At 36.8% G+C, this 25,967-nt stretch overlaps 1 protein-coding gene across 4 annotated transcripts in view; it reads left to right on the top strand.

Moving 5' to 3' along the window:
- Dnajc5b (DnaJ (Hsp40) homolog, subfamily C, member 5 beta) overlaps positions 1 to 25,967 on the top strand; it is a 92,564-nt gene that overhangs the window by 51,949 nt on the left and 14,648 nt on the right. For all 4 annotated transcript variants that reach the window (XR_001235494.1, XM_013518139.1, XM_013518140.1 and 1 more), the window contains 2 exons: positions 16,752 to 16,965; positions 19,577 to 19,760. Coding sequence is in view for 3 of the 4 variants with exons in the window: in XM_013518139.1 (XP_013373593.1) it covers positions 16,752 to 16,965; positions 19,577 to 19,760 (398 nt within the window). In the remaining variant the exon portion in view is untranslated. The remainder of the gene's footprint in view (positions 1 to 16,751; positions 16,966 to 19,576; positions 19,761 to 25,967) is intronic.

Raw genomic sequence — 25,967 nt, 5'->3', positions numbered from 1 at the left:
TCTGTATTGTCTGTACTGTGCTTGTGATATGTTGTAAAATGTTGTATGTCTGTTAATGTTTCCCTCCTTTTATCTTTAAAATAAAAAAAAGAAAATGTTAGTGTAGGCAAAGATTTTATGAACAAAATCCTGATCATACAGGAACTATCACAAAGAAATCAACAACTGGGATCTCATCTCATTAAAAAGCTTTTGCACAGCAAGAGAAACAACCAACGGAGTGAAGAGACAACACACTGTGGGGAAAAATTTTGCCAGCTGTTCTTCAGACAAAGGACTAATATCTAGAATATATAAAGAACTTGAAAAATCAGACCCTCCAAAATTAAAGACCCAATCCAAAAATGGGCATCTGAGAGGAATACACCCTTCTCAGATGAAGATGTACAAACAGCAAATAAATATAGAAGAAAGTTCAACATCACTGATCATTTGAGAGATGCAAATTAAAACAATGCTGAGATTCCATCTCACCCCCCAAAAAACAGCTATTAACAAGAAATTAACCAATAACAAATGCTGGCAGGGCTGTGGAGAAAAAGGAACCCTTTCCATTGCTGGTGGTTGTATAGAGTGGTGCAACCACTGTGGAAATCAGTGTGGAGATTCCTCCAAACACTAGGACTAGAAGTTCCACTGACCCAGCTATTCGTCCTTGGTATCTTCCTGAAAGAAAAGCAACATGCCACAGCAATATATGCACACGCATGTTCATAGCAACAGAGTTTGTAATAGCCAAATCTTGGAAACAGCCCAAATGTCCATCAACTTGCGACTGGATAAAGAAGATGTGCATTGTTTTTTTTTTTTTTTAATATATTGGAGAGTACTGTCATAAAGGACAAGCTTGAGAGGTTTCTAGATAAATGGATGCACCTCAAGACCATATTCTTCAGTGAAATAAATTGGATATACCTGTATAAATACAGCATTGTTTCTCTGGTGTAAGAAACCAGAAGTTTAAATAAGGATCAAAATGTAGAATAGGTATTGTGAAACAGAAAGAAAATGTTCAAATAAGGAGTGAAACGAGGCTGGGGGAGGGAGGAAAGACAAAAGGGAAATGTTTAAAAAAGGAGAAAATGAGGAAAAATGGAAACAAAGCTTTTGTACATGAGGAGAGTTGAAGGTAGGGTAAGGGAATGGGAAGAAAAAGAAAAAGTTATATCACGTACAGGTACAAATTCTCTATGATGAATGTGATCATGATATATACCTAAAAGTCCCAATAAAACCTGATTGGAAAAATAAATAAACAGCATGCTTCAAAGTCAGCGAGGGCGTGGGTACAGAATGACTATAAGGAATATGTTTTTGTAGTGGAGTGAGTATTTAGATTTTGTTACATTTATACTCCACTGAATGCATTTAAAAGAGCATTACGTGGTGTGGAGATGTAGCTGAGTGGTACAGCACCTGTTTAACATGCACAGCACCCTAAGTTTGATCCCCAGCACCACAACCAATCAATCAGTAGACAAATAAACACTAAAACATTTTATTTTAATGCGCAAATGTTTATATTATGGTGAAAATTACATTATTTACATCCATTTAATGTTGTAACCTTTTTAGATATTGAGTGTAAAAATAATGAGAGGGCACAGTTGTTCAAAATTATTTTAAAGAGCACCTATGCACAAAGTTAGAGGGAGAGAGAGAGAAAAGAGAGAAACCTAAACACCATACTTCCAGCCACAGCACCTCACTAGTATTTTCCAAATGAAAAGGAATTGCTCAAACAATCAATCCACCTCCTGTTTTCTCCTAGCTTATATTCTCAGCTCTTCAGGACCTTTTCTCCAGCAATTTATTTGGTCACTGTGCTGAATGGGAGTCATTCATTCACCCAAGAAACAGAGGCAGGACAGATGGGCCATGAGAGACAGTAGCATCTATGTGGGAAGCAGTTTATTTTGTATCACTCTGGGATTTTCACATGAGAAGTAGGTAGGCAATAAGGAAATAACAATGTAGAAGAGCCAGTTTAGCAAATGTGGGTCTTGCGTATCAAAATCCCACATGAAACATAAATGTTAGTTTAAACTTACACAAATACATGCATTTTTTAAAAGCTGGAAACAAATTGGAGAGGACCCAAAGCAAGCTATTTTCCCTTGAGTGTTTTCTGTAAGAGCCTAACCTAATGCCAGCCCACCAAGTAAGAAATCACACAAAGTTCTAGTTCTTCCTTACCTCCTCAAAGAGTAATAGAATTGGAGAGAACTAGTTTTACACATCGGTGTCCCAGGTTTTGCTCCCCATGGGTGAACCTAATCTCTCCTTGTTGGTGACATATCAAATATCCTAGTTCACAGGACAGCATGGACTCATTTGATTCTTCTGTTGCACTCAGTCTCCTGTGGAACTTTCTGGAAAGTATCTTTCAAATTTGAAGAGATGAGTTGCCTCAGAATAGACTAAAGTGAGGCAAATGCTGTTTTCACAAGGAGCAGGAAAGTGTCATTTCTGTGGCAACCCCAATTCGTGGTGCCTTTACCCATCTTTATTAGCAATTACAGGTGAAAACAGAGGCTGCTTATGAATAAAGTGTCAATGTCAGGGGAATACATAGCTAATAGAAGAGCTGCAAATATTTACAAGGCAGAGTGGTGATTCAAGCTTACAAGATTAATTGAAATTAATCTCTATCAAGCACTAATTTACTTCCTGAGTTCTAAAACCTTCCACTGAAAAGAAGTATGAGGCCATGTCAGAATCATCTTCCAGGTAGACTGCTTAACTTCCTTCCTACTGTACAAAATCTTCCATTTGCTCCTCTTAGATTTTTCTTTTATTTTGTGGTGCTGGAGATCAAACTTAAGGTCTTACGCAAGCTAGGAAAATGCTCTACCACCAAACTGTATCTCCAACCCCTATTGGTTCTTCATGCAGTTTCAACCTGTCATTCTTGAGTATTAAAATTATTGTGATCAGTAGCTTTTTTTCATTCACTCAATATGTCTTTAGTATTGGGTACTTATTTATATTATACTATGAAAGGTGAATATATATATATATATATATATATATATATATTCATTAATATGAACTATATGCTAAAGTTAATTTTTTTTACCCACCAGGTTCCATTCTTTGTCTTGTCTTTGTATATATATTACTAAATTTCACTCTTCATGATTTACATAGGAAGTTCTTTAAAAGCTACAGGATAAATATATATATATATATATATATATATATATATATGCATACACACACACACACACACATGCTCAAAGTAAGCAAAACAAGGGAGGCTGTGGTGAGCAGTATAGATGAATGTAACCATAACAGAGGATAAAGGAAAGGTCATTTAAGTGAAAGTGAATGCTTCATTACATCATTCATTCCTCTCTCAGACACTATATTTACTAACTGCTAGAGATGCAGTTGCTAGCAAACAATAGCCATTAATTTTACACAGTTTAAGATCTGAAAGAGGAGAAAAATTAATCAAATGGGCAGGGAACATAGCTCAGTGGCTCAGCCCCTGCCTAGCAAGCACAAGGTCCTGAGTTCGATTCCTGGTACCAAAGAAAGGAAAAATTAATCAAATGATAACAAAAATGAACACACAATTACCAACAAGTTAAGGATGCTAAAGGAAAGATCATGATTCCATGAGAGTATATAACAAAAACAGCTGATTTAGACTAGAAGTTAGAGAGAGCTTCCCTGAGAAAGTGAATGCAGTCTTAATTTTAGCATGATTAATGCCAATTTATATTGAAGCTGAACAAAGAAAAGTCAGAAAGACAAGCCCAAGAGCCACATGAGCCATTAATAGCAAGAATATTAAAATTAAGCAATATTTATCATCCAACTATATGCTACATATAAAAACACTCACTTTAGGTTAAAGACCAATGTTTTGAAAGTAAAAGCATGAAATTAGATATCACAAGAAAATAGGAAAGAGAGTTGGAATGGCTATACTAGTATCAGAATAAATAAATTTTAAAACAAAAGCTACAAAAGATGAAGAACATTTATTATGGGAAAAAGGACTCAATCTATCAAGAAGATTTAGCAAATAAAAACATATATTCATCTATCAACAGAGTCCTCCAAAATACATGCAGCAAAAATTGATGAAACTAAAGCGAGACTTAGATAATTAAACAATACTGGTTGTAAATTTTGATACCTCACTTTTGATAGTGCATTGAATAACTAAACAGAAGACAATCAAGGATATAGAAGACTAGAATAACAACAATATCCAACTGAAACTGACACAAAGCTATGGAGCATTCTGCCTAACAATGTAAGTGTACATAGAACATTCTTCACATTAGACTATATGTTAGGCTAGAAATAAAAGTGTAAATAAATTCAGAAACATCAAAATCATATCTAGTGAATTCTTTGCCCACATGAAATGAAATTTAAAATCAGTAACAGAAGAAACTTTGGAAAATTCAGAAATGTATGAAAATTAAACATTTTCCTAAATATCCAATAAGTCAAAGATGAAATCACAAGGGAAATTGGAAAACAAATAAATGAAAACAAAATTATAGTATACCAAAAGTTAAGAGTCAAAAGTTTAAAACTGTAAAATTCTTAGGAGGAAATATGTATAGATTTTTTATGACCTCAGATTATGCAGCATTTTTGTAATATGACCCAAAAATACAGGTAACAAAAAAGGAAAAACTGGATTTCATCAAAATGAAAAATGTTTATGTATCAAAGAAAAGTACCACATAGTGAAAAGACAAGATGCAAGGCAAAAGATAATGTTTGTAAATCATATTGTTAATACATGTCTAGTATCCAAAATATAAAGACTCAAATCAATAAAAAACAAAAATGAGCAAAATTTAAAAATTTAAAATTTAAAAATGAGCAAGATATTTGAAAGGCATTTTCCCAAATAAGTATGTAAGTGGACAATAATTATTTCAAAAGATCAACATCATTAATCATCAGGAAAATGCATATGAAACTCACAATAAGATACCATGTCATGCTGAGTAAGTTAATGATAAAAATGTGGAATAACAAGTGTTAGTAAGAATGCTACACAAATCTGAAGATGAATTCCATGTGCAAAAATAAAACAAAACAAACTTCAAACAAAACAACAAGACTATAAAACCAAAAAGTCTTTGGTGCATAGCTGAATCAAATGCATAAATTTTGCAAAAATGCAAATGTCCCAGATCTGCAGAATCAGAATCTCTAAAAGCAAGACCATAGCTTGTGAATAGAAAAGACAACATTCATGTTATGGTTTTTATCTTAATGTCCCCCTAAAACCCCATAGGTCATAGGCGGGACCTTTGGAAAGTGATTAGATGATAGTGGTATTACAGCTGTAGGCATGATCCAGAAGGTTCTATCTCCTTTCTGAGCTTTCTGGGTGCCACCAGTGAGCAGCTTTCTTCCACCCAGGCTCTTCCAGCATGCCGTTCTGTCTTGGCACTGGCCGACTGCTGGCTGAAATCTCTGTAAGCTGTAAGGAAAGTGATGAAGACACCCACTTCAAAGGTGATTCTTAGCTGTAGGTGTTGGAAATCATGGATTTAATTTGTTGTCTGCAGAAGAGCGGTAAGCATAGAAGGCTTCAGTAATGTAAAACCATGTAGTTAGTCCATTCCCGGTCATTTTAGGAGAGGTGGCTCTCCTCTGGTTTGCAGGGTACCAATAAAAGCCTATCTCTGTTAAGTATGCATTACTTTCAATTTCATGCTGAGTAAATTGATGATAAAAGAGAAATATGGAATAACAAATGTTAGCCGTTTCTGGATTTCTGGATCTTTGATGTTCTTTCCTATCCTCACGTGACGCTTGATAGTCATTTGTTGTTGTATGCTGGATGCTTGGTACAAAATACTGCTTCTATCAACTTTGGTTCCAGGAGTTGCCCATATGTCTTGTGCCTTCATTTCCTGTGTAGTCTCCCAACAAAGACAAGGGAAGAATCAAGATGACATCTAGGAATTTCAGAGAAGAAAAAGGGTGATCATAAGATCTCACAGAAAGGTCAAATAGGGCTAGAAATAGGGCTTTGAATTTTTCAGTTAGGGTGTCAGGGAAGGAGAGTAGTTCAGGAGAGAGCAAAAAATAGAAATCAAAAAAAAAGAAAGAAATCAGGTTACTACGATTGAACAGTGAATGGACATTGAGGATGGCAACCTTTTTGAGAAAGCTACCACTGGAATGAGTGAAGGGAGGAAGGAGCAAGTTTAGCCCAATAGTTAGAAGGGGAAGTGAGGCCAAAAAAAGTTTCCTTTTCAAAGCATTACTTGAGCTTGTTTGCTTACTGAGAAGGGGCTAGTGGAGCTATTATGGAAAATACCGATGTTGGTGGTGGGGTTGATGATGAATGAGGAGCCGGGAAGGTGAGCAGATAGACAAACACAGTGGCAAGATTCGTCTTAGAGAGGGGAGATTCTTCTTGCCTTCAAATAGGAGGAGGGGAGGAGGGAAGGATTGGTCCTACTATCCAGAAGTGCAGAGGTGGCCGTGTGTGAAGAAGTTTCTTTTAACAATCTTTTATCCTTTTGAAATAGGAAGAGATGTTATCTGTTGTGAGACAGGGTGAGGGAGTGAGGAGGAACCAAGAAGTGGTAGAGGTTATGAACACCCGTCTTAGGAAGCACAAAAGGGAACTTACTGAGGATGAGCAAAAAGACTCCCTAGTCACGTGAAGGACTAATGAGGTGGGAAGTTATTTGCACTTATTTGCTCCTATTGCATGGTTGTACAATCTTATCCAGCAGGGTCGGTCAGTCCAGGATCGGGAGTGGAATTCAAAGGTGCTGGAGTTATCTCCTTAGGAGTGTAACAGGGAATCAGGTATTTAAGGAATTGAATAAGATAATTTGAGTTGTATCCAAGCACACGATTGTGAGGTTCAGATTGTAAAATTAAGGCAATACAACTATCTGTCTAGAGGAATAGGTCCTATTAGTTTTGAGGAGTTTTGCGGGGAGAGAACCCACAGGTTTAAGTGAGAGTTTGACCCAAAGTTGTGTTAGAGGGTAATGCTGTGTGTTTTTGTACTGAAGAGCTTAGAAGACCGGAAATGCCAAAAGCCCCTGTAAGAGCTGCCAGTGAGGACTGCTACTGGATATTACCAGGACCTGACTGGAGTTTTGCTGTAATTCAGTGTCACTGGAGCTTAAGCCAGAAGCCAGCAGGAAACAGCTAGTACCCGCTGAGAGCTTCAGCTAGGACTAGTGGTGGGAGCTGATGCTGGAAGGAGGAAACAAGGTATCGGTATCAGGCTCAGGACATCAGTGTAACTACTTCTCCGACATCTCAGTCTTACCGTCCCTTGACATTCAGAGTTCAGTAGAGACTGATAGGGTTGAAAAAACAAGAATGCATCCCCACTCCCAGGAAACAACAAAATTAGAGGCCCACAGACTTTCATCGGGAACTGGAGCCAGACATAGGGATGTTGAGCTGTACGCAGGCTTCAGATTCTGAGCAAGTTGTGGCCTAGGTACAAAGGATTATAACATGTCACCCAGATATTTTAATGGCTGGTTGAATCTGTCAATGACCACTGGGGTCAGAACAGCAGGTCCTCATTCTCTAAGTACTACTTTTATAATTGGCATAGAAAAATACTTCAAACACCAGACATCTATTTTATCTACAATATTTGCACAAATATCCCATCGTAACCCACCTTGTTAGGGAAAGTGAAAATCTGGCTCTTGATGAGTGATATGAAAGAATTATAGTGACCAGAAAACTAAAACAAAACTTTACCAATTAGTTCTTTAACGTTTTTTAAAGCTCAAGCATTGTTGTATTCTAACTCTTATATTTAAAAAATTCAAGTATAGTGCCTCGTAAGGTCAACTCCATGAATAATCTAATAAAAATTGGGCAGGATATTTGTCAAGGAATCAAGGTAATAGTATCACTATCTCAACTACCACTAGAGGTCAGCACTGTCTCTCAATGCTGTTGGGTAGGAGGGAAAAGACCAGTTCTTCTAAACGGATCATTGTTTATGGTTCCTGCTGCTATTTCATGCCATCTGGTTTGAATCACAAATGTGATGTGGAATCCGAGAAACTAGGAACCCTGATGATGGTAGGGTGAGCTACTCAGATGTTGCACCTGCAAATGTGACGAAATCATAGGAATGTGTGATATGGCCTTTGGCATGGCCTTCAACACGCCCTCCAGGGGTCTTGGTCAAAGCTTTTGAGTCATACGTTATGGTAGCAGGTGTTTCAGAGATGATTACATAGAAGGGGTGGCTTTGCCATCACTATTTGCATTTTGATGCCAAATGGTGCACTGGCCTTTCTATTTTGCTCTTGTGATGGACTCTACACTGATCTGGCTCAGAGGTTTCCCAGTTCCTTAAGCCCATCCTTGACTCTCTTTTCCAGGTTCCTGTCAGGAGCACACTGTATTAAAGCTTCTTTGGGGGAAAACGCTGTTCTGGGTACAGATGTTTGAAGTGATGTGGAGGACTCGAGGGATTTAGGAATTTATAGAGAAGAAGATATGACCACAAGCGGCAGCAACACGTGTTTTACTGCTTTTACATGGTTTCATGAGAATGGAAGTCCTCACTGCATAAGGTCATCCAGAGGCTCACATCTAGGGGCTTACCATCCAGAAGGAAAGGACAAGGCAATTCTAAGGAGAGAGTAGGACAGAGAGAGGGCTGTGTATGCAGGTGATACCACTTAGCAGCACACCAAGTTTCTGGACCAGAGGACTCCAAAAGGCTCCGGAAACTTGGGGATCTCAAAACCACAAGATTCTATCTTATCAATGGTCAGCAGATGTAGTCTGAGATCTTGCAGAGTGTGTAAAACAGGAAGGCACTAAATGGCTACAAATCTGGTTGGTTGGGCTATTTTTAAAGTAATTGAATATGTAAAAATTTGACTTTGGCTTTGGCAGGCTTTTGAGCTAATGGGTCTCAGCTGCAGTGAAGAAATAATGTGTGGCTAATACACAGAGCCTGGCTTTGGCTCTTCTATAGCAGCGGTAGAAAGGCTTGCGCGGGACAAAGATAACATAGACATAAATGATAATCGGGGCTTTCTGAATCTGTACTTTCCTGGTCGTCACCGACTAGATTATTTGCACCATTTCATCCTCCTTGTGAGAACAATTAGAACAACTTTAAGAAGATATAGCCTTAAGAGGATTTGTGTTAAAGAATTGCTGCTGACCATCCTACAGTCTGGGAGAAGGGAAGCTGAGAGGCTAAGCAGGACTTTAAACAGAAATACAAGAAAATGGAGAAAACTTGGACAGTGGCCCACTAAGGATAGGGATCCAGTAATTTTATTGAGACTCCAAAGTGTTGGAACTCAGCACAAAGGATAAGCTGGAGGCAAACCATCTGCGGTTGATACTTACATTTCTAGTCCTCAACCTGCTATTTGTGTGGTCGTGTAGGGCTCTTGATTTGAAACTGGCTTTGGATCTGCTTTATTATAAACATGTGTCAGAAAGGATGCTGTCAGCAAACGAATGGATGAAGAAAATGTGATATTTACACACAGTGGGGTAGTATGCTGCCATAAAGAAGGATAAACTTGAGCCATTTTTAGGAAAATGGATGTACCTCAAGACCATAATGTTAACTGAAATAAATCAGACACACAAGATTAAATATTGCATGGCTTCTGTTATATAAGAAAGTCAAATTATAAATAAAGAGTAAAATAAAATATAGATAATAGGAAATAGGTAGAGCTTTCTCAAAGGGGAAAGGAATGAAGAGGTGGAGGGAGGAGGAGGAAAAGGAGATGAAAATGGAATTAAGATGAGTTATATACATGTACCAACTCCACACAAGGAATGTAAGCATTATGTATTGCAAACACGTACAGGAAAAGAAAAAAGAAGGGAATCCAGAGACAGGGGGAAAGGGAAGGGAAAAGTGATTAAACAAAAAGGAATTAAGACAAATGCATTATGTGCATGTATGAATTCCCTGCATAGAATGTAAACATTATTTACTACAACTACAAATGTGTACTAAAAAATAATGATGCTGTGCAAACTCTCTGAAAGGCCTACCAGCCTCAGCCCTTGCAATCTGTCTTAATTAGCAATCACTTAAGAAAGCTGACTATACTGAGGCTAATGTGCTCTGAGAATCCTCATCTAGCCATGTGCAGAAGTCACAGGGAGAAGGACAGAGTCCTCCAGCCCACCGCCCTAGCGGAGCTCCTAGTCACAGGCAGTGCCAGTTTACCGGTATGCAAGTGAAGCTATCTCATGGTTTAAAGAATTTCAGTCATGTAAAATATGGTGTCTAATGGCAATGAAATTAAACTAGAAAGTAAAAGTTTAAAAATAATTAGAAAATTCTATTTATATGTATAAAGATTAGGAGATATAATTTAAAATAATCCATGGGTAAAATAACATTACAGTTAAAATTAGAAAACATTTAGAACATCCCTACTAAGATGTGAAACACAGGTAAAGTAGAACTTACAGGGCAACTTACAGAATTAAATGTACAGACTAGAAAACTGGACTCAGCAATACATTTTAAAAGTGCATAATAACCAAATTGAGTTTATCCCAGGAGTACAAGCTTCATTTAACATTTAGCAATCAATCATATTAACAGATTAAAAGACAAAAAAATCTTGCTTATAGATGCAGCAAAGCACTTGATAAAACAACATCCATTTACACAGTGAATTAGTAATAGAAGAGAGACACTAAGGCTATTCTCATTTGATATCACACTGGAGGTCTTAAACAGGGCAGTTAGATAAGGGAAAACGTAAATGATATAAGAATTAGGAAAAAATCCAGTAATTATTTGATGATTTTATAATCACAAAAAATCTACAGGAAACTATATTAAAATTGAGAAATTTGTAAGATAAAAAATCAATATGTAAAAATTCTTATATCAACAATGGATAATTTTTTAAAAGTTTTAAATTTCAATTCCAGAAAATACTAAGCTCCTATGAAAAAATTCAATGAAATGTATGTAGAATCTAAGTGGTAAAAATTACAAAACTCTGAGAGTCATTGAAATGATCTAAATATGTGAACATATACAAACGTCAGTTTCCAAATGATAAGGTCAATGCAACTGTAGTAAAAAATCTTAACATGAGTATGTGTGTATAAATTGATTGACTAATACTAAAATTTGTATGAAAATGTGGAGGACCCACAATAGACAGAACTTTTGAAGAGCAATGTAGGAGAACTTGCTTTTTAAAATACAAAGATATATTGTAGAACATTGTATTTAAGACTGTTAGTGCCCCAGAAATCACCAGAAAGCCTGGAACAGAATAGAAATCTGAGTAATCAAAGGAAGGCATTTTGTTTTTTAAAAACAAATGATGTAAAGACAATTGGATATTTCTATGAATGTTGGGTCATAGACTTCCATATGAAAGGCAAAACTATAAGGATTTCGGAGTTATAAACAGTTTATAGACTATTATCTTCCTGAATTCAGGGAAAGATTAATTAATTCAACTAAATTAAAATTAAGAATTGTTGCTAACCACAGATACCATTAAGAAAATAACAATGCCAACAAAGGCCCCAAATGGGAGAAGATATCTGCAATGCATAACACATAAAGGATTTATATATAGCACATGTAGAATATGTATGTTTTGTTAGCTTTGAACATGGTATCCTCTTGCCTCAGCCTCCTAAGTACTGAAATTACAGGCTGTGCCCCTGAACCTAGTTCAGAACGTGTATTTTTTTAAATCATACAAATTAATTTTTAAAACAAACTAAAAATGTATAAGACTCCAATGCACTTAGAGGATATCTGAGTGACATGTGTATCAATACCTATAGATAGATAGATAGATAGATAGATAGATAGATAGATAGACAGATATCTGTCTGTCAAAGTGGACAGGCATTTTAATATTTGTCAATATCAAATGCCAGGGTAGTATGTGGTATGCATGGGAAACTCATATTTTTTTAATATTTTCACAGGGGCATTGTTGAGTCCAAGAGGGTACAGGAATTCCTTAAATTCCACTATCATAATGTAAATTCCACTATCATAATGTATCATCAGATGTTCTGGGTCCATATCCACAGCACTTGCCATACATTGAGGGGTTACTGATTTAGGGTTTGTTTCACCTGCAAACTCTGATTTATAGCAGCTCATTTTCTGTCACCAATTTTCTTCCCATCACAGCCAGTCTTCTCTGGAAAGAATGGTCTATACCTGATATGAACCTGGTTTTTGTTCTCTTAACTGCAGCCTGGACCTGTATTCTTTACAATAGGCATTGGTTCTACCATGAGGGTAGTTGTAAAGGTTCTTAGATACAGTAGGAAATCAGTTGTATTTTGCTATTGTTCCTTTTTTAGTGTACTTTTTTCTTTAAAATAAAAAAAAGAAATCTGGGCCTCGCTCTTCCTCTTCAACTTTTTCCTCTTGAGAGTTCTGCAGAGGTAATTAAGGATGTGGCCAAGTCTAGCAAGAAGTCGGATAGCAATGGAAAAACCTTTGAAATAGCAGAAAATACATGCAGAAAGCAGCTGAAAACTGCTTGAGTAGGGAAAGGCAGCTCTGACACTGCCATGCCGGAGTGGGACTTGCTTCCTTGAGGCCCAGAGGCTAAGATTCCCAAAGAAGTGCTCTGACGTTCCAACCTCATGGCAGTAGATTTGTCCAGGACCCACGTCAGCATGGTCGCTGTCAGGCCTAAGGTGACTCAGAGACTGGTAGACAGTAGCAAGGAGGCCTCATCTGAAAGCTTTTAGATGAGGTAAGGAAGAGAACAGGCAAAGCACCGTAATTCTTAAAGGTATTCCGCTGCCTCAAAAATAGGTAGATCTTGGCACCTTAGGTAATTACAATTGCAAACCTCATGTTTGCCTATCTTTTCTGTCACTCACTGAATTCACTCTGCATTTTACCTGACAACTGTCGCTGGCTTTTAAAGTAGAAATAAAGGGCATTGGGTAGTACAGTATTTGTGATACTATTAGTTACAGCCATATCAGATTAACAGATGACTGAAAGAATGGATATTTAGAATTAAAGGCTCACATTCTGGCTGAATATCATGTCATTTTTAAGTATAAAATTAGAAATGACAAGAAATACCTTTAAAATGAATAGGTCACTATTCTATTTAAATGTACCCTAAGCATTTCCGTAAGCCCTGAATTCCTCACAGGTGTTCTGCAGACAATCCCAAGAGGGTGGAACACCAACTACCTCCTTGAGCAGTTGTGTGATTTGGGCAGCTGCCTCTGCTTGTCATCTTTCCCCAGGATTCCTCAGAGCCAAGAGTATCTGCCAAGAGGAGTCAAAACACTGCTGATGACCAGGAATTGGATTTGTTACAGATGGAGGTGTTCCAGCCCTCTACATCTGCCAACTCCATTGTTAGAGGAGTGTGATAAATGGATTGAGTGCATCTGCCCTTGTGAGCTGACGAAGATCCAAACAGCTTTTAAAAATGACAGGAAGCCAGCCTTCTTTGGCTAAGTCTTGGGTGGTGTGCATCAGTCTACAATGGAGCCCTGAAAGCGGAGATGTGTGCAGGAAGGCATTTTCCAGGGATTTCTTCCCTTCAAGTTAGAAGCAACAGCCCTTTCATATGACTGGCCGAGACATATCATCTTTGGAACTATTAGGGAGAAAGGCTGCAATTAGTATTCCAGGACATGAATGAGGATTGCAAGAATATGATGCTATTAAAACATGCTTTAAAAATCACCTTGAGGTTTCTCAGTGATTATCATTGTATTGTTGTAGTTTGAGGGTCTATCTTCCTGGTACCCCACCCCTGCCATGTTGACAATGAGTCATTTAAGGGAACAGCTTGTGAACTTTATTTAAGGGATTGAGCTCTGAACTTTCAGCTATTCAAAGAGAACATAGTGTGTCATTGGAACTTGAAGTGCTTAGGGAAAGCCATATAAGTAATATGTACAGTTTTCATAATAGGCAAAAATAACTCCCAGTACCATGATTCTGCAGTAGCTGCAGTAACTCTGGCCCAAACTCCAGGCTCGTATCTCTCTACTGCCATCTCCAACTTGGAAGTATGATAGGCATCTCCAAATAGAGCTCTTGGATCCCAGAAAAACAGTCTTTACTATGAAAAAAAAATCCTTAGCATCTCATTAAACAACAATTTCCATCTTCCAATTTCTCAGACCAACGCTTTGCTGCCATTCTCATTCTTTTTTTCCCCATCCCACATCCAAACTATCAGCTCAAAATATATAAAGAATCCAGCCACTTCTCACTATATCCTCCACTACCACACTGGTCCAAACCATTTTGCCCAGATCAGAAGAATCTCCTAAGGAAAGTCCTCTCACTTTTGCGTTCGTCTTCTCCCAAAATCACACAACTGCTCAACGGGATAGTTGCTCAGTGTCCCACTTACTTAGGAACCTTCTCAGACTAAAGTCAGTCATGTTGCACTTCTCAAAACACCCTAAAGATCTCCCATGTCACCTCGACTAAAGGTGAAGTTCTTACAGTGGGCTACTAGATATTCTGCATGCCCTACTTTTCAATCATAGATATAACAGCCAGCATACCACTGCTTAAGAGCATGTGGTCACAGTTGGATTGCCTGTGTTTAAAGCTTGGCTCTAATTTATTAGCTTTGTGATGTTGGGCAAGTCAAGCTTAACCTCTTGGCATCTAAACATTCTCATCTGTAAAATGAAATAATTGTAGCACCTATCTTATATGGTTGTTGTGAGAATTTTTTCTTTTTGGTACCGGAAATCGAACTCATGACCTCAGGCATGCCAGGCAAGCATTTATGCTGCTGAGCTATATCCCCAGCCCTTGTTGTGAGAATAATAAATTAATTTTTATAATGAACTACTGACAGCATATAGTGAATGTCATAAATATTTGAAAATGACAAAATAGGCTCTTTTTTTGCTATTAGCAAAAGATCTCATCATAAATTCTGTGTATTAAATCATGACTACAATGGTTTCATCTACAAGAATTTAGTGAGCTCTAAAACACCTCTTAAAGCAAAAGATGGAAAATATTTTGGTTAAATGAATTTAAATGAGCCATCACTTTTCCTGCAAAGATTTCTGAAGCTATAGGCAGATATAGGCCTGATATCTTTTTAATGTATTTTATTAGTGCCTATTATCTTTGTAAAGTCTGGGTTTCAATGTGATATCTTCACACATAGATATAGCACATTTTGATCATACCTATTTTCCCATCATTGTTTTATTCTTTTTATTTATTCTGAGTTTGGAGCTAGAATGGATTATATACCATGATTTATACTTTCAAATATATTGGTACTTTTAAAGCATACAGATGCTGAGCTTCTTAACTAGTAATACTTCAACTCCAAAAATAGATATAATTTGTTCAGTTTACCATATAGATTAGTTTTTAACATATACTGTACATTTGCATACTACATCTGGAATGTTATTACTGCATTAATTGACACATTCTGTCTAGAATAAAACAATAAACAAGTTTATTACACCTGCACATTTCCAGGATGGGCACAGTTGAGTGAATAGTCATGTGAAATTTCCAATTGGGAGTCATAAAGTTGACTTTTTTTTAGTGGAAAAAAATAGCAAGATTCAAGTTTTTTGTGGTGCTGGGGATCAAACCCAAGGCCTTGTGCATGCAAAGCAGGAAGTCTACCGCTGAACCCCATGCCCAGACCACTGCAAGTTTCAATTTTTACAGGGCTCTAAACATTATTTAAATCATCTTGATGGGAAAATGAGAAAAAATGGCCACCAGCCAGGAGTCTGTCACAGCTGACTTTTTATATCAATTTAAAGATGTTTTACAGTAAAGGACACATTTCCAGGAATCCCCTTGAAAATACTCCCCCTCACTTTGAACATACTACACCATCATTCTTGACACTTTCTGAAGCAGTTCTGGAAGTCCTCTTTCAGGAATATTTTTATGAGATGTGATCAAACAGTATGGTTGAATGCTGCTGCTGCTGAGCACCATCCAATGAAAATGCAAGCTTGTCATAACACTGATCATAAAACATAAACAGTTTGGATCAATTTAAGACATCAAGGCAGCCAAGACAGCACAGCTAAAGACCTGCAAGAGTATTCTTAGAACTCCTTCAGAAAGTGGCAAGAATGATGAGATCAGTGTGTTCAAAGCAAGGGAAAATTTTTTGAGGGGAATTGATGGCAATTTATCTTTTATTGTAATAAAATTTTAAATATTCACTGTGTTTTTTTATAATACTCCATACATTTGAAAACAAGAGAAGTCACAGTATTTGTTGAGAAGCACAAAGGGAACTTAGGACTTCTAGGAGATTTGTGCAAAGGAAATCCCAGGAAATACAAATTCAATATTTTTTATCCTTGAATTTAACTTTTAAAATATGACATGAAGTTCTACAATTCTAGAAAATTCTCACAGTTCTACATGGAATTTGAATGTAAAGTAGACCATTTCCTAGAACTCTTAAAAGTTCTCCGTATGTTGGTAGACCAGCTTACAGGTAAAGGTAAACTTCACATATCTGCCATACAAAAATGTTTCAGGCTCAACAATAATACTGTGGGAATTCCTCTGAAACCATAAAGGGAGATACAATATAATTTTTCCTGTACATTAGAAACAAGCAACACCATTTAATAAAAACTTACTCTTACTTAAATAACCACTAGGGTGAGACTTACCATTTCACAGTATTTGTACAAAGGATGAACCCTGCTTTTCTAAGATGTCATTATAATTTTTGTCAAATAATGTTTTTCCTCACTTTTTTCTATTTTAAAAGAAAATTGGCCCTGAAATACCATCCAGACAAGAATCCAGGTGACCCAGCTGCTGCTGAAAAGTTTAAAGAAATCAACAATGCCCATAGCATACTAACCGACACATCAAAGAGAAACATATATGATAAGTACGGATCCCTGGGCCTCTATGTGGCTGAGCAATTTGGAGAGGAAAATGTCAATACCTACTTCATGCTGTCAAGCTGGTGGGCAAAGGTGAATCACATTTTTTTTCTTCAAAAACAATCTCCTAGAGCACCATAACATTATTCATGCTTTTAGACCCTACTCCAAAGAAATACTAATCTTACTACTACTAAACTCTTGTAAATAAAAGGAGACATTACTTCCACTGAGAGTTGTTATCTGAGGAACAGTTTTGCTTTAGCTCATCAATTAATTATAAAATCTAGCTTGACTTAAGATCCTTCTAGACATTAATTATATTTGAGTTTGGAGCTTCAGGTTAATTCTGACTGGCCTCCCTTCCCCTGTAGTGACTAATTAAGAACTGACTCATTGCTCAAAACCAAAAATAACTCATTAGTGTGACAAATGTTTAATACATTATTGTAAGACAAATTTAGCCATGTACTTTACTATCTATAGCATAGACTACATCAGCAAACACAAATCTTGGGGGGCGATTATGTCATGGCTCATGTGGAACCTGCTGTGAGGTAGTGGAAAAGGAAACGGCAGGGGAAAGGTGAGAATTAAGTAGTGGAGGGCAGAACTGGGAGGACAGAGGGAGGGAGAAAGAAATGGAGACCTGGACACCGAAAAGGCAACATTTTTAAGGACTTCATGTTATCAGAATTGACCTTTGTAAAGTAAGTTTTGTTTAGTTTTCTAGGAATCCCTAATATATGTATGTTTAGTCATATTTGTTTATGAATTTTAATATTCTTCTGATGAAAGTCTATTTTCCATGTAGGCCATACATATTGTCTATTAGCCTATTTTGTAGACAGTAAACACTCATGTAAGTGGTGATAAACAATAATTTTTAAAAACCAAATCTCAAAAATGGAGGTTCCATACTCAGTTCTGATTACCATTTTCTTCCATTCTACTTGCTAAGTCTAAGAGCTTTGTATATGAAGGAAGAGAGAGAAGATGTTTTTGTACATACCCAGGCAGAGTAAATCTGCAGTTTAAAGTCATGTTTATCTTCTGCAAACTCTATCCTAGAATTCTTGAGGGGGATATCTGAGAATCTCACAGAAACCCTCTTCTTTTGGGAAGACTTGAGAAGTCAAGATACTGTTAAGTGGATTTGAAACCTGGGATGAAGTATGCATAATGGCAGCATTATTTATGATGATTAGCATTCATGTAACAGTCTGGACTTTGTGAGCTTCCGTGGGAGCCTAGTCTGCAGACATGACATTGTTTCACGGGAAGGAACATCTGCAATTTCAGATAATTAATTCTACATGTACATATGTGTGAACATTATAATCTATCTACATAAAAATGGAAATAGACTTCCTTGCCCAGGAAGTTGATCAAATTGATCTAAAATCTTATATACAAGAAGAATCTATCCAGTAGCGAAGAGATATGCAAATTGTTCCTGATGTGGTTCTTTAAAAATAAAACTACAAAGAAATTCTGCTTCTGCCAAAGCCCAGTGTACGGTGCCCATCAGAATGGCCTGCCATTCACCCATTAAATACACAGCACATGAGTGAATCACATATATATACATACATATATATATATATATATATATAAGTATATCTGGTGCACACATATGTATATTTTAAATATCAGATACTTACTTGTATCTTGTAGCGTGCTAAGCACTGCAAGAGATAAAACAAGATTATTTCATACATAAGGCGAGAAATTTGGAATGACTGAAAAAGGAGGCACATGCCTATAATCCCAAACCTTTGGGAGGTTGAGGCAGGAATACCCCAAGTTTGAGCTCAGCCTGAGGCAATTTAGTCACTTAGTGAGATTCTATTTCAAAATAAAATATTTTAAAGGGCTAGAGATGTGGATCACTTTGACAGCCCTGGTTTCAACTCTGTCTCTGTCTCTCTGTCTCTCTCTCACACACACACACACAACCGTGTATGAATGAAAAGGGGATTTTCAGAGACGAGAATATGGGAACTGCATAGTAAAGTAGAAAAGGGCAAAGGTGTATAAGGGAGAGAAAAGCTCCCTGAGGACAAAGGCTAAGGAACACTCACAGAACAGTCAGGAAGAGGGAACAGGGCAAGTGAGTCAACATTAAAGATTTTTGCTTAAGTTACTGACAAAGTCTGTATTTGTGCTGCACACGGGCAATCTTTGCCTTTTATCTCCCTTGCTCATTAATTAGATAAAAGGCATAATCCACTTTCTCTCTATTTTAAGTAATACATTTTAAATAAAACCATAACATGATTTTGTTCAGTTCACAAAATAGGCTTCTTATAATTTCCACTGAATCAAGGTAGACTGACCATCTCATATGACTTGTGAAAGCCTTCTTCGCTGCTTGGTTTGGTTTTTGTTTTGCTTTGCTCTGCTTTTAATAAAGAGCACAGTACATTAAAAGTAAAGAAAATACTACACTTCATTACTGTAGCTACAAGTTTAAGTCATCTCCTCTGGATCTACCTTATTGGGCACAACTTTATGAAGTTGATTTTCTAGAAACTGTAGGCTAGTTCCTACAGGAGTAAGGGTGAGGGTGGACACGTGGTATGTGAAGTAAACTGTGGTATCTTCAGGATCCAGGGGGTGTACGATTGCACAGTTGGTTTCCGCGGTTATCCTCTCTTCCACAACCCCTCACCCCCATTTGCTTTGCCCTTGCTTCTTCCAGGCCCTGTTCATCGTCATTGGCCTTTTGACTGGCTGCTATTTCTGTTGCTGCCTCTGCTGCTGCTGCAACTGTTGCTGTGGGTACTGCAAGCCCAAGTCATCAGTGCCGGAAGAAGAGATCTGTGTATCACCGGAAGACCTTGAGGAGCAGATCAAGACTGACATGGAAAAAGACGACAGCAGAGGTAGTGGGTTTCCTTCATAGACTTACCTAAGCACCACATCCCACCAAAGTGGAGAGAAATCCAACAACCAATGGCAGAGGGGGGGAATCCCACAGACTGTCGACTTTGGTAGTTCTTTTGGCGATGATAAAGGGGTGATAAAGCTGACCCTGACAGTATTAGAAAGAAATGACCTAATATGCTGATGGTGACAAGAAGGAAGTAAAATTTGATCCCATTATAAGAGATGGGCTGTGGGTTCAGAGAAGTTTGGGTAAATGTGTCCAGGGAGGGAGAACCAATGTAAGAAAGTCTCCCAGGAAAAGCATTTTGGCCTTTTCCTTTAGGATTTCAATTGAAGTAGAAGGAGATAAACATTTTAAAAAGTCATCAAGCCTTGAATTTTTTTCTTTGCATTACTTGATGATGATTTTGGGGTGGGACTGAGGAAGACTGAGCCTTCTTCACTTGAAATATAGCTTCTTTCTAAATATATTTGAGGCTAACCTCAAAGCATCATCAAGAATGAGACTGCTTTGCTAAGCCACCTCCGCACATGCTTGTGCATGCATGATTCTTCAAATTCATTCTACACAGAAATAAAAAAAAAAATGGAAAGAAAGATAAGATCTCAGAGAACTCACAACACTAATGATACTTTAGGTTCTTTGGGAAATGTCTTTGTTTAAGCAATTTGGGGCCCAGCTTGCACAACTTACTTATGAATTATGATCACAGTACGTTAATCCTTCTTGTGAAGGAGATAAATGATTATAAAATCATGTCAAGGGTCACTGGCTGCATTGACCATAGGATCTCTCCCCAACTTCCATCAATCTAGCCAAGTACTCAGTCACTGAGAATAGGAGGGACAGTGAGATAGAAGAATATTGTCACTGTCAGTGTCATCCACTGCGTCAACCTTGTCTTAACTTTTTCTTTATGGTAGAAAAACTGGAAACTAAGAATAAAATGAACTTAGATATCCCAAATCCAGTGCATCAGACTTCTCTGAGAAGCCTCAAGTCTTTCCTCTTTAAATGGGATAAAAGCTCCACCAGGTCATTTCAGTAGACCTTCTTTGTGGAAGATTTCTTTATTGGAACAGAAGTCCAGACTAGATGCCAGATTCCACCCAGGGTTCCTGCCTGCTGAGTGATTGGTGATGGATTTGTGCGCCTCTCCTGTTTTCCATTCTAATACCACAAAGCTACCAATTCTGCTGCAGAGGTGAAATTTTAGAATTACATCTGACTATGTTATTAAAGATTCCTTAACAAGAGGAAAACCTCTATCTTACTATTAAATGTTTAAAATCTCTTATTCAAGGATGATTCAGATTTTGTGGAATCTGAAATTTATGAAATTTGACCAACCCTTTTTTTCAGAAAACAAAAACACAAAATACAATCTGAAAGTGAATATTTATTCAAAATGAGAAAATAATCACAGCAAATTGCAAAGCTTAAAAACTGACAAGTGTCATATATATATGTATATATATCACAAAATCAAGAAAAATAGCAATCATTTAATTAGCTGGCTAGCATATCTGTATAATACTATTCTCTATGGCTGCATTGTCTTTGATTGATTCTTCATATAACAATAATTTAAAAATATACTTTTCTATAGGAAAATATAAAAATAATTCTGCCTTTCCTCTAATGTATTTAATTCAAATTTGGTTTTTTATTATTGGTGAATTAGAAAGGCTTCTTTCAGCTTTGTAAATCCTTATTGATAATGTCTAAATTCTAGAGATTGTTGTAAAATTTTGGAAAACTACGTAGTTTATTTTATATACAAGATGTAAGGTTTCAAAGAATTTCCATAGGACACTTTTAACTTTGAATATTTCAAAAGTTTTTGTCCCTACAATACCCAATACTCCTTGGTCAGACCTAGTAAACATATGCATATTATATGGCATTACCTCTGGCCTGGCTCTTCATGTCCCCTTAGTAAGTGAGTTGGCATAGAGCTGTGGGAATATTTCTAAACTCATTCCTGCACCCACCTGGCTAACTATACGTACATACAGTTGCCATAAATCACAAAAATATGTCCCACTAAAATTCAAACAAAACCTATTCCCAATTCTATTTTCCCTTAACTAACCCCCGACAACCTTTCTGGCATCACTTGTGAGGAAGAGGGAACGTCAATGTGGAAAGCGACAGTATTTTTCCTGATTGTGTGTTCAAAATATATTTTTTCTCCCAGTCTATGAAAATGAGCTGCTGGAAGGGTCTGTGAAAGTGCAGACTCTCGAGGCTTACATTTTATCACCTGCACAGTAAACACACTGCTAATCTTTGGTCTGACATTTCATTTTGAGGATATTTCCTTCATTTACAGTTAGTTGCATTAGTTAGTTTCAGATTTGTACTCCACTAATTCAGAGGTTTAATGTAGTTTACAGGTAAAATTAATTCAAACTAAGTCCAGTAAGGATGAAAAGCAGACCTAACTGAAGACTATAGTTCCTGCACTGTGGGACTGTGTGAATCCACTTAAAATTATTTAAGAAAATATACTTGAAATAGGGTGCTAGTCTCTTGGATATCAAAGTACTCATGATAAATAATAAGCATCATACATCAAGACTCGGTGCAAAATGTAAATGTAAATGCCCTAGAGGGAAAATGGAGAAATTAGAAGGCAATAGTTTGACACTGGGGCTTTGATAAGTTTATTTTAGAGGAATTAAACTTAAAATAGCAAGTTTTTCTTACTCTGGACATTTTTTGTTTTTTATGTTATAGCTAATCATATATGTATATCTAATCATTTGTATTAATCTCATCCTAGGGTTTTATATAGTTGGAAGAGACCCAGTGAATTCACTCAGTACTTTTCATTTCTTTTTCTTACCTTAGTGCATTGGCAAAGATTTCCAGCACTTGGTTTTCTGTTCTGTGGTCAGTGTTGATATTTCCTTTATTTTGACATAGGGTCTTGCTAAAAGGCCCAAATTAGCCTCAAACTTGGGATTCTCCTTCTTCCACCTCCCATGTAGCTGGAATTACAGGTGTGTGTCACAGAGCCCAGCTTTTGAAATTCTTAATTTTTAAATATAGCATAGGATATTTTGTTTTTCACTGGGTTTTATAAATAATCTAGCCAGTAAGGATTTTTTTTCTAGAAAAAGAGAAGGGGAAGCTAGCTGAGATGAGACATGGTAGATGGTGAAGAATAAGTGGAACCAGGGATTTATATAAACTGTATAGCCAAGGGGCTGGGGATTTAGCTCAGCAGCACAGTGCCTGCCTGGCAAGTGCAAGGTCATGAGTTCGATTCCTGGTACTGGAAGAGAAAAGAAAACATAACTGTACATCCAAAAGCCAAACTTCAGCTTATACTGGGCTTAGAGATTTGACCAGTATATAAGATTACAGCTGGAAGCTTATTTTTCATATATAAATATCAATTTTAATGAAGTATAGCCTTTAATTCGGCTATCATTCTATCTTTTATCTAGAAAGGTCAATGTATAAGATAATAAAACTAATATGAGGTAATCTTCTCTCTAAATAGGAATAATAACTGATTAATACTTTGTTGTCTTATACTTTATAAGACTAAGAAGAGAAACGAACAAGGGTTAAGTAGAGAAAAACATTTCTGATTTGAATTCAGTAACTAACCACCTCAAATTTCACTTTTAAGATTCATATTACGGAGCCTTATTGTTCCTAATTTATGAAAATCCAAATTTGGAACATCAAACCATTTTTTACCTATTTACTTATTTTAAAAAATTAGAAATGTTTTTCATCTGCCTTGAGATAGTTTAACAAGTCTGCTTTTATATCTAAAGCTCTTTTGTTGCATATTTTTATTATGGGCTTATTTCAGTTATATCCCGTTTGTTCACCCTTGCTAAAGTCTAATATATTTTCCAATGTGTAACAAGTAAAAGTCTCTGTTCAGGAGTGGTGGTGTAGGGCGAGGATTGGCAGAAAACAGAAGGGATTTGTTTGGGTTATTTTGTTTTTTTCATCCATTTTGGAGGGTGTAACCTACATTTTACCTTTAAGATATAAAGAAAAGTTCGAACAGTGGCATTTTCATTATTCACTAGCAACTAGAGAACTTGTTAGTGGATTCCCATTTCTTTCTCAAAATAAAAATGTACTCCTAGTGAGAGTCTAGGAAAATCCTATTGCTCTTAGGAATCTATCAAGATCAAATGAAAGAGAGATAGTGTCTTCTAGAATAGAGAATGACACCCTTTGCTCTTGTGTATGTTTGTGTGGTTTTGTTTGTTTTTTGCCTTTGAAAAACTAAAATGTGATAGGTACAATAAAAGGTAGTAACTGAGTACCAGCACACCTTACTTATGAAATATGTACGAGGTTATTTCCCTTACTTTAACAGTTTCCTAAATTAGAAGCTGACATCTGAGTAGTATGTTTAAAATAAGTTCATTTAGACCCTATCTGACTATGTCAGCCAAAGGCCACAATTAAGTCAGAATTCCTCTAGAGAGAGAGCTTTATAGACCATCTTGAGATGGAACTTTGTATTTATATGTATTTGTAACAGTGTAGCAGTGTACAAAAGCAATAACTTAAATTTTAACTAACTATCTCTGAAGTGATATCTCAGTTTAATGTTCTTTGCAAACATAGTCATTGTACAAATTCTGCTTCAAAAACTATTTAGAACAGCCTAATATGACTCTCCCTGCCTTGCTTGGCATCTAGAGCACCATTCAGCGTCTTTTCTACAGGGATTCAGGGGAAGACTGCCCAGTAATTCACTTCTATCAAGACTCATCGCTCTGGAAGAGCAAACCTAAAATGTAATGGCTAAATTCATATTGTTTTTTCTTCTAAGATGAAGTCAGTGTAATAAAATCTAACCCAAACTTCCAGCTAACCTCTAAAAATCTTGGGGACTCACAATCCCTCCTTTTTGAAGGAGGGGGAATAAAGCATCTAAAGGACAAGGAGATTTTATAGTACTGACCTTGGATCTAAAATTGCATATGATTCAGCACCTAGAAAAATCTGTTGATGCCTTAACTGTTCTTGCCACTCACCTGGATAAAACCCAAATAAATTCACAACCACTGAGCAGTAGAAACCATATGGTTCGTGCTCTTGGCCAAGAGATTGAGACATTTATTACACTTGCTGCTCAGCATCCGTTACATCTGTCTGCCCAGGAAAAGGACACTAGGGAGGAAAATAAACTCATCCTTCCTCTTTTGCCATCCCCCACTTAACTTTCTTCCTACCCTCTCCCCTCAATTAGAAGAAATGACTTTCTAAAAATAATGCATGGAAAATAATGCTTGCAACTAGTTCAGAAATGTGTGGTTTTCTTTATATACAAGTGTCAAGCAAGCATCAAGGCAGGAGAGTCACCTTGGGATGATTCCCAACAAAGCAACCTAAAGTGAACTTGAGTTTCCTTGACTTTTGGGTGCCAAGTTTAGAGAACAATTTACCAGACCAGTTTATTGAAATAGACTTTTAGCAGCAAACATGTATTGGGCATTTAATATTTGCCTGGCAATATGTTAGGGGCCACAGAAATGACCTGGTTTCTGATATCTCAGATCTTGCAATCTGGCAAAGGAGAATTGGAGACAAGTATTTTTTTTTATTTTTAAAGAGAATAGTAAATGAGAAGCGAACAAACACAAAAAATAGAACAGTAGCAGCATACGAGTATCACGAACATAAACAAATTAGAGCAAGAACATTCAAAGTGATGCAGGGTCTAAAGACAAAATAGTAAGAATCAACAGTGGTTGTTATATTACATATCACTATCCTCAGCTACATTGCCCAGATTATCAGATGTAAGAATGAAAAATTGCTCAAACCATTAAAGAGAATAAGAAAGTAATTCTTCCATAAAACATTAGAGATAATACAGAGTATCACTAGATAAGATGGTAGGAGGTCACCATTGTAATTCCAGTGCATATTGTTACCTTCCAATCAGTTGCTCAGACCACCAGACACAAGCATACAAAATTGATCAGAATATGAAAAATTATAAGCATTAACTGCTCATTTCAGTACACCATCAGACATCAGCAATACAGTTTTCACAGCTATTCATATACATATTTATATTTTGCCTGCCTTCTTTCTTTTTTCTTCTTTCCCTCATTCCAGTCATTCCTTCCTTTGAGCAATTTCTTTCCCTTTCCTATCATCTATTGTACATTTTGAGTTTTACCTAGTTTTTCAGGTTCCTACACCA

Source organism: Chinchilla lanigera, unplaced genomic scaffold (assembly GCF_000276665.1).
Source record: "Chinchilla lanigera isolate Chin_1 unplaced genomic scaffold, ChiLan1.0 scaffold00043, whole genome shotgun sequence".
NCBI lineage: Eukaryota > Metazoa > Chordata > Mammalia > Rodentia > Chinchillidae > Chinchilla > Chinchilla lanigera.
This window is presented reverse-complemented; position numbering and strand designations above follow the sequence as displayed.